Genomic DNA, 10,448 nt, shown 5'->3' on the forward strand with positions numbered 1-10,448 from the left:
GTACAAGCAATGATCACACGCACGGCACAGCGGACACACCAGGAACCGCGGTGTTGGCCGTCGAATGGCACTAGCTGCGCAGCATTTGTGCACCGCCGCCGTCAGTGTCAGCCAGTTTGCCGTGGCATACGGAGCTCCATCGCAGTCTTTAACACTGGTAGCATGCCGCGACAGTGTGGACGTGAACCGTATGTGCAGTTGATGGACTTTGAGCGAGGGCGTATAGTGGGCATGCGGGAGGCCGGGTGGACGTGCCGCCGAATTGCTCAACACGTGGGGCGTGAGGTCTCCACAGTACATCGATGTTGTCGCCAGTGGTCGGCGGAAGGTGCACGTGCCCGTCGACCTGGGACCGGACCACAGCGACGCACGGATGCACGCCAAGACCGTAGGATCCTACGCAGTGCCGTAGGGGACCGCACCGCCACTTCCCAGCAAATTAGGGACACTGTTGCTCCTGGGGTATCGGCGAGGACCATTCGCAACCGTCTCCATGAAGCTGGGCTACGGTCCCGCACACCGTTAGGCCGTCTTCCGCTCACGCCCCAACATCGTGCAGCCCGCCTCCAGTGGTGTCGCGACAGGCGTGAATGGAGGGACGAATGGAGACGTGTCGTCTTCAGCGATGAGAGTCGCTTCTGCCTTGGTGCCAATGATGGTCGTATGAGTGTTTGGTGCCGTGCAGGTGAGCGCCACAATCAGGACTGCATACGACCGAGGCACACAGGGCCAACACCCGGCATCATGGTGTGGGGAGCGATCTCCTACACTGGCCGTACACCACTGGTGATCGTCGAGGGGACACTGAATAGTGCACGGTACATCCAAACCGTCATCGAACCTCTCGTTCTACCATTCCTAGACCGGCAAGGGAACTTGCTGTTCCAACAGGACAATGCACGTCCGCATGTATCCCGTGCCACCCAACGTGCTCTAGAAGGTGTAAGTCAACTACCCTGGCCAGCAAGATCTCCGGATCTGTCCCCCATTGAGCATGTTTGGGACTGGATGAAGCGTCGTCTCACGCGGTCTGCACGTCCAGCACGAACGCTGGTCCAACTGAGGCGCCAGGTGGAAATGGCATGGCAAGCCGTTCCACAGGACTACATCCAGCATCTCTACGATCGTCTCCATGGGAGAATAGCAGCCTGCATTGCTGCGAAAGGTGGATATACACTGTACTAGTGCCGACATTGTGCATGCTCTGTTGCCTGTGTCTATGTGCCTGTGGTTCTGTCAGTGTGATCATGTGATGTATCTGACCCCAGGAATGTGTCAATAAAGTTTCCCCTTCCTGGGACAATGAATTCACTGTGTTCTTATTTCAGTTTCCAGGAGTGTATATTACAGCTCTTCTAACACATTTACTGTAAACTGACATTTACATTTGACCTTTGCTTAATTTGAGTGATTCTAGGCCTGACTAAGGCAATTTTTTGAAAGAATTATTGAAGTATAGTGATTACTTGTATTCTCTGTCTTTCAGGACCAGTTACTTTTCTGTGATGATTGTGACCGAGGGTACCACATGTACTGCCTAGCGCCACCACTTGCCACACCTCCAGAGGGGTCTTGGAGTTGCCGTCTGTGTCTTGTGGAGTTTCATAAAAAATAATTTCTATCAGATTTATTATCACACACACTCAGGAAATATTTCATTGCATGTAATTCTTTTCTGGTACTTAAGTGAATGAGGTTTTAGTGTAAACTTTCAGCTTGTATTGTGTATTAATACATCAACAAGTCACACCAGCATCACGTGTTTGGTAGCTGATTGGAAGTATTTCTATTATAAATGTTTGATGTTCTACTACTACTTTTGCAATAGTAGTTCATAGTACTGAATATGTCTTTCATAGCTCTTTAAAAAAAGTTGATATTGTATTTTGGCATTGTGAAGGGACAGGTTATAACTGTTAATGTGTTCCCATGACATATTATTCAGCATGACAATTTGTGACTTTGACTTAGACAATAGGCATAGAGCTGTAACTTTTATGCTCACTGTGATTTTCTTTTTCTATCATTGAATCCTATAAAGATAAATGTTTCTAGGTATTACTTATTAATAAAACTTATGTAATTACCCGAGTTATGAGAATAATTTTTCTATTAGAGGAATGACTTATCAAACAAAAAGATAAAGGAAAACATTTCAAACTTATGGCTGAAGTGAGCGTTAAAAGACTGTATGCTGGGCTCTGAAAGCCTGAGGATTGGTTTTGTCTGTTGATTGCTCCTGCCTCTGGATTGTATTTTCTATCTTTAATAATTATCGCCTTCACAATGAGGTTCAGTCAAGCATATAATTCAAAAACATCACTCATAATGTAAAACTTAGTTATTTCCACTTCTTATTATTCATTTTGTACATTTTCATTATGGGTTTATTCTCAGTGTCAAAAATTCTTGTTAATCACTCTTGCTCATTTTCCTTAATTTCTACTTCTTTGCTTCATTATTATGTTATATAGTTACCCTGTATTACTCTGTAAATTCCCATATGCTGAAACATGTAACATTTAGTGAGTATACTTTAGTTTTAGATGTCAGATTTACTGTGAATGCTAAGATGTGAAACTTTGGAACTACCATATGAATTATATGAAAATAATGGTTCACATTAGTCCACATTCTGTTTTTGTACTTTCCCCTCCACACAAATAGAATTTGGTTCTGAAGAAAGAAGACAAGGTTTTGTAAACTCTTCTTCATTTTCTTTGGGTAATGTTTTTTTGTGTTTAATGGAGTTTGTGCTTCCTATTTAAATCATTTTCTCTCCATTCTAATTTGATATTTAGTAGCTGCTTGGAGACCATTTAATTTCAAGTGGCACTCTATCCAAGCTAATGTTGGGAAAACCAATAAAGTTCACCAGGTTGCAAAAGAAGTGTCTATTGTTTGTACAACATTGAATTTGGAGAACATATAGTCACATGCTATACAGGAAATGGAAAACTACTTAAAACCTAGTCCCATCTCATGATTATGCCAGGTGTTTTGCCAGTTCCAAGTCATCATTTTTGTACTGCGTGTGATGAGTGTTTTCAATGAAGCTATCAGGTACTTAATGCACTCAGTGATTCTAGTTTGTGTTTATGTCATTAGTCATTTGTGTAAATATTTTGAAAATGTATAGCATTTGAAAAAAAAAAAATTGCATTATTTACGAGCAGTAGGCAAATATTGTCTTTTGAAACCAGATATTTTTATAAGTGCATGCTTTAATTTAATGTAAAAATTTATTACACAATATATAATATGGTGTGGCAGCTATTGTAAGTTGAATGTACTTAAAACTTAATTCTTATACAATATTGTCTGACTAGTATAGGAAAATTAAATTCTGTGTATGGTGTTTCAGTATTTTCAGTGCCTAATGATAGAGCTATTTTGAAAAAATAAATGCTTATTGTGAATGTGTTAGTTAAGTTAGTTGATTATATTGTATTCACCAACTATCTGTGAGAACAACTGAAGCTTGCTACCACAAAATAAAATGTAAATTAAAGAAGCAGATTCTTTTTCGAGTGTGAATTGATGCTGTGACTGAAGAGTCACACAGAGATTTTTTTTTAAAACAAAATGCTACTCAGATTGTAACAGAAATGATGATCAAATTCAAACATGGTGTGATTTTGCCATACATGCAGTGTCAAAACATCTTGCCTGAATATAATTTTTCAGCTGTGTCCACCAAAGTGGAAATGTGGCACACAGATACAAGATGAAAATAATGGGGAGTGTGTGTAAATGGAAAGTAGCAATAGGCTACTGAAAGAAAATATGAAAATAATGGGCAGTGTGTATAAATGGAAAGTAGTGATAAGCTCATGAAAGAAAATAATTATGAAAGGACTTGGAGAAGATATGCCCCCCCCCCCCCCCCACACACACACAAACTAAAAGGATGATGACTGGAGAGGACAGGAGGATGGAAGGAAAGAAGATTGGCTGAGGGAACATAAACTCCACACACAAAGGGCACTAGAATAATCAAAAAAATTTAAATTACTATACGGCATGTCTGCAATTGAAAGAAACTGGTGAATAATCAAAGGACATGCACTGATGTTACAGAAGTAAATGTCATAAAACTTAATCATGTAACAAACAACTTATGATATTTGTTACATTTCTTAGATATGGTCTTATTTTTGAAAAGATTACAATGAGAGTTACCTGTAACAGAAGCAAGTTTCTGTATGGAATCAATATAATCATCAGATTCTCTTAGAGCTACAGTGCTGTGAAAGACTGCTGCAGCTGTTTGAGAAAGAATAAAATATTTTGATGATATCTGTTCTGTTCCAAAACCATTAAACTCTCATTTTCTGATTTTTTGGCCTTAATTGTAGTCAAATACTGGAATTCATAACTTTATTCTTTACAAAACTGGATCATATTTTTTATAGTAGTCTTTATGCATGGTTGTTATATAGTGTCTGTGTGGATTAGAAAGGTCAAATGATTCTTCTCAGAGATAATATACTATTAAAGATGTAGTATCATTGAACTGAACTAACTTGAAGACTTTTTTGTTAGAGCACAGGTTGTGTTTGTAATGTTACAAGTAATAATTAGCTTTAGCATCTGGTACACCTTTGTATCCTATGACTAATAATATGCATTGCTGTACATAATCATAGAAAAATGAAATGTGGTGCAGAGAATCTTTGTGAATTACAGGTTTCTCATTGTCATTAAATTTTTACTAAATCATTTTTAATATACACATGAGGAAGCTATCAGTTTTTGCTGAATATTCACTTCTTTAGAAGAACATTATAAAAAAGAAAAAAGAATTTATTCGTTAGTGTATTAACCCTGTGAGTCACAGAAATACTTTCGAATATGATATTTACTGAAGTTTTGTCTTTTCCTTCTTTATTGTTACTGGAGCACACTATATTTTTTCAATTTTTTACAAAATATATAAGTGGTTTCCCAGTGAAAACACAGTGACACAAGGTATTTTCCAACTTCTTTCAAAGAGTAAGTAAAGTCCTCTGATTTTGAATTTTTAATATTACAGTTTTGTTACATTTTCTTTCATATTTATTGTTTCTTTCTAATGCCCAGACCTTCAGTCACAAATAGCTGAACTCTTAGTGTCAGCGGTGCTCCTTCAGTTTTTATTTTATACATATGATATGGACATGTGCCCCCATTTCCATTGTTTTCCGTCTAATTCATGTGGTGATTTGATCATTCTGCTTTTGCGGAAGTATTGCAGTCACATATGACAAGTTATTGCTTACAGAATGTGGTCAATTCTCTCCATGGTGGCTTCTTCACTTGGGTTATGGCAGTTTGAAACAAAATGAACAGTTTTTTGTCCATCCATTTAGTGCAAGTTACTCCTTCCCAGTTCCTCCTCACTAATTTCCTGCAAGTGTAACATTTATCAGATATAAAATTTGTGGCAGGTATTTCCGTACACTTTTAATAGTGCCACAAGCAAAGATTTTATTTTTGAACAGCACAATGGATGTAAAATAGTTGTCTTGGTAGATTTCATAACCTTGACCTTTCACAGACTTTGTCAAGTGGGGAAAAATTATCCCGCCGAGATCCTTTTCTACCTAAGTTCTTTTTTTTGCAGTGTATACTTGAAATTCACAAATACACCCTGTTTTGTCTGCCCTCACCCATCCTTCATATGAATTTCTGGGGCATATACATTTTCATAAAAGATCGTCCTTTAAACTTAATCATTGATTCATCAAAGGCCTGTTTTTTAGATGGCCTGTAACACTTTTTGTGTGTTGTGGAGAGAGAATTTAACAATGGTCATATTTTATATAGTTTGTCATGACTGCAGACCCCCACCCTCTCTTTTTGTACTGCATTATCATGTGTGTGTAAATTTGAAAGGAGCCGTACGAATCTGTTCAGTAGCATTCTTTGGAAATATATTCATTTTTGTAGTGCAGGCAAAGAATATAACTAATCCTTATCATTAGGTTGCAATTTCACATGCATAATTAAATTAGTATTGATAAACACTTTCATTTCATTTAAATTTTTAGGGTGAGAACTGATGCTATCACAGCATAACATATAAATTTGTTTGACACACTAGATCCTCAGTTGTGTGGCTTATAAAAAGTTCAAAGATAAAGTCAACAGGGAAAGAAAGATTATCGAAATTAGAGGAGGGTTCAGATTCCTCCACAAAATTTACAAGAAGATTTTCACTGAACTAACGTCCCCCACTTTGGTTCTGAAATGGCTTGAGTGGAAGGAAGAAGTTCACTGATATCAACTAGAGCTTCAGAAACTACGTCCTCGGCTCGTAAAGATAATCACAACATAGAGTCTTCCTCTCCAAGGGCCTGAAAAATATGCTCCAGATTATCATCTTAAGATTCTGACAAATCACTTGGGATATCTTGAAAAAGAAGTTTTTGGACAGTAACCTCATCTAATTAGGTGAAAGTATCTCTTCTGTCCATCTAAACAGGCATAAAAGAATAACTTACAGTGTACGAGATAGGTGTCACAGTAGCACAATGCTTTCACAGCAACACCACTAACACTTGTGGTTATAACTACTTCAAATAATGTGCTTTACTTAAAATTAAATCATATTTATAACCTAGAAATATGTCCTACCATATATAAAAATTCTACTTACATTGAGTCAAGTATAGAATCTGTATAAACAAAACAATGTCCCTGAAATACAATATGCTGTACCTGCGTGGAAAACATTCACTGTCTGCTAACTTCCCCTCACAGTGCTGCCCTCATAAGATCCGATAAGTTAACCCCTTGGAAGTCCACTAGAATGCACCACAAACAAGGTTGAGACAGTCATTTCACAGTCAGGCACCTGCCGGCCGCGGTGGTCTAGCGGTTAAGGCGCTCAGTCCGGAACCGCGCGACTGCTACGGTCGCAGGTTCGAATCCTGCCTAGGGCATGGATGTGTGTGATGTCCTTAGGTTAGTTAGATTTAAGTAGTTCTAAGTTCTAGGGGACTGATGACCTAAGATGTTAAGTCCCATAGTGCTCAGAGCCATTTGAACCATTTGAACAGTCAGGCACCTATGCCACAAGGTGGTTCAGCACAGCAAATAGATGTTTCGCAGTGGAACCACTCTCAAGTCAAAGGGTTAAGTGTGTAACAACTTCCTGGAGGCGAATAGAAAAAAAAGCTGTTAATTTATAATCCAAGTATTCAGTCTGCAGTATTTACTGTTATACACACTGGTGTTTACATGGGTTGATAATAATGTTTGGAATGTGGAAGATTTTATCTGTGTAAAACCCACAAGAGGTGGGAGGGGGCAGAGGAGGGGAGAAGCAGCATCGGAGATACAATTAAAATGCTTTATTCATGGAAATGAAAATTATTATCATTGTAGGGGAAATATAGAAAGAAGCACTGATGATTGCAGTAGACAGCATGTAGTTCTGGAGATGTTCAAAATAAGTTGTACGAGAAAGGTCAGTCGTCATTTTCAGTGCTAACAAAACTATCTTCTATACAACAGCTACTTCTTTGCTTTTCAGAATCCTCTATACAACTGGTACTTCTATGCCTCTCAGCATGTAACTACTTTTGTATTAGTTACTCTGGCCCTTCAAGTCTCAAGCTAACAAGTTTTCTTTCATTTCTGAAAGAAACTGTAACAATAGGCTATACGGTTGTCACCTTCTAATAAGATCACTTCCCTAATGTTTCATCAGACTCACAGTCTGCCCCTGGTAGCTGAGTGGTAAGTGCGACGGAATGTCATACCTAAAGGCCCAGGTTCAATTCCAGGCTTGGTCAGAGATTTTCTCCACTCAGGGACTGGGTGTTGTGTTGTCCTTATCATCATCATTTCATCCCCATAAACACGCAAGTTGCCGAAGTGGTGTCAACTCAAAAGACTTGCACCTGGCAAACGGTCTACCCAACGGGAGGCCCTAGCCACATGACATTTCCATTTGCATCAGACTCACAAAGCCTAAAACCTACAAATACTGTATTCTTATGCTGTTTCTAATTCTTTTTCTCAAATTTTATGGGATCTGTTCTTTGCTTAGGTAAGGTAAAGGCAGTATCTATTTGTTTTATTGTGTGTATATTATTACTTGGACAAATATATTATTTTTCTGATATTTACAATTTAATTGAGGAGATGTACGTGCTGGGATATTGCTGCTGTGCTTTTTTTTTCACACACAGCAGCAATATGCCAGCAAGTACAGAATAGTGGGTGCCATGCAGCTTCTGAACTGTACTGAATCCACCTGATGCAAAGAAAGGTGAAACAAAAATGTATTTTTTTTTAACCATAGATAAACTGCATCTTAAAAAAGTTTTCAGTCTTTAGGCTACCAGAATGCTCAAATGAATAGGAGGAGGTTGTGATATTGCTGGTAAAATACCATTAGTCAAATCCACTTTTATATCTTGAAAGTGAAGTGGAATAACCTTAATTATATAATTATTTTTAATTTGTTAGAGTGGAAAAGAACCTATGATGGTAAGACTTTTCAGTCATTAAAAAATACAGTACAATTTATTTAGTTTCTGAAACTGCAATTTGCAAAATAAATATTGTGTATTTTGTGAACATTTGTATTGCAAATATAAAAAGTACATTGTCTAGTGTGATTTATTATTTTGAGGTGGACATTATCATATAGCACTAAAGGGTAAAACATTTGTCAGCCTTAATCATAAGTTAACAATAGTATTGATTTCCTTTGTGTGGTATGTGGGACAATGTGATTAATGTAATGTCTGCACAAAACTAGCTTTCTATTGTAAATTTTGCACAGTTATACAGTTGTGTGTATTTTTAAGTAACAACTGTGAAAAGTTAATTTTTATGTTTTAAAACAGGGTTATGAATTTATGTGACAAATTAGTTGGTATGTTATCATGTCAATTTAAGTCCATGTATTAAACATGTATCTCATTACAGTATATTCTTGTTTCTATTGCCGGTGTACAATAAGTAGGCATGTGTGTGCTGTATTTTATAAAATTATTTTTTGTATTAAAAATGTGCAGAATTAAAGCTACTTTTGTTTTTTAAATCCATTCTGCTGACAAGAACATCTTGTGTGTTGAACTTGGATCTGAGGGTTTTACTGCCAGTGTTTTAATTACCAATAGACCTCATGACATTTGTCAAATTTCATTATTAAACTATATGGAAGTTCTTTATTAACCAGTATACTATTCACAGTGGGAAAAAAAGAACCTATAGACTGAATTGGTTTTATGATTATTAAATTCTACATTATTTTTGAAACAGGTTGAAGTTACAGGCATTCATTTGATACTTAATTAGTTTTCAAAGTATTCCATATTATTTACCTTCCACATTTACATCACTGCTTTTTGCAATCAGATGCTGGAACTCACAGAAATTTATAGGTCCCAAATAAAGGTGATGTGTATTTCCACGTAGACTTTATTTATTTACAGTTCTCCTTTATCTAAATAAAAACAACCTAGGTGGAAAAGTACCATCTTCATTCAATAAATGTTTGACTATTGTACCCATTTTGAATAATATGTTTGCTTTCCATTTAAGATCAGTTCCATTCCAGCACAAACAGCTGTGAAAGAAGTAAGTTTATTTATCTGCCCATTTCCGTGAGATCATTTTCCACAAGGTTGGTTTATAGTTTTGCTTTTGGCACATACGTAGTGAGTGGCTTATTTTGCTTTGGCTGTAGCATGTATTTGTACAGACAAATGATGTGTTTCTGTTTCCTTTGTATAAATTTACATTACTTTGGCTTATAATAATTGAATATTGCAGAATTTTAGTTTCATTGTTTCTAGAAGCTCCAGAAATACTTGTCAGTTTGTTTACATTTCCATAATTGCAAGTTGGTATCCTATAGATCCAGGTTGAAGATGAAAATAGTACAAAGAATTCTGCTAATATAGTAAGAAATCATTGGAATGCCATATTTAGCTAACCATTTGATTAAGGTGTTACCGTGATGAAGTAGACGGTTGTTATCAGTTCTTGACCACATACAAATATTCCTGACTACAATAAAACTGATAAGGATATGTCATTAAGGCATAGGCTATTATGCATAAATTCTCCAAATAAAGCTAACAGTATCTGTTTGATTTTTAACTACAAGGTATTCAAGGACAGCTATTGACGTTTTAACTGTAATTATAGCTTGTAACTGTAAGGTACATGAAGGTGTTCCTTAAGTATTTACCAAAAAACAATGAAAAAATGTTAGTTGCAAATCATTTTATTATTTCTTACAGTACTTTCAAAATACTTATCCAAATATATCCAAGTTTTGTCTCCTGTTTTGGTGTTGTTTACAGATTCTGTATATACTCTATAGATTTTTTGATGTTTTGCTTAACTAAGTCATACGAGCACGATTTAGATCTTTGGTCAAATCATGGGAGATCCTTCCAGAACATATCCTGTTCAAAGCTAAATGTTCATGCAAAATCAGA

The 10,448-nt window shown here is 36.8% G+C and overlaps 1 protein-coding gene across 4 annotated transcripts in view; it reads left to right on the plus strand.

The window, feature by feature from the left end:
* LOC126457941 (zinc finger protein ubi-d4) overlaps positions 1–9,021 on the plus strand; it is a 253,583-nt gene extending 244,562 nt beyond the window's left edge. For all 4 annotated transcript variants that reach the window (XM_050094664.1, XM_050094665.1, XM_050094667.1 and 1 more), the window contains one exon: positions 1,487–9,021. In XM_050094664.1, coding sequence (XP_049950621.1) covers positions 1,487–1,615 — 129 coding nt within the window. In that variant the 3' untranslated portion in view covers positions 1,616–9,021. The remainder of the gene's footprint in view (positions 1–1,486) is intronic.
* Positions 9,022–10,448: the final 1,427 nt, after the last annotated feature.

The sequence above is a fragment of the Schistocerca serialis genome, chromosome 2, assembly GCF_023864345.2.
Source record: "Schistocerca serialis cubense isolate TAMUIC-IGC-003099 chromosome 2, iqSchSeri2.2, whole genome shotgun sequence".
Classification (NCBI taxonomy): Eukaryota; Metazoa; Arthropoda; class Insecta; order Orthoptera; family Acrididae; genus Schistocerca; species Schistocerca serialis.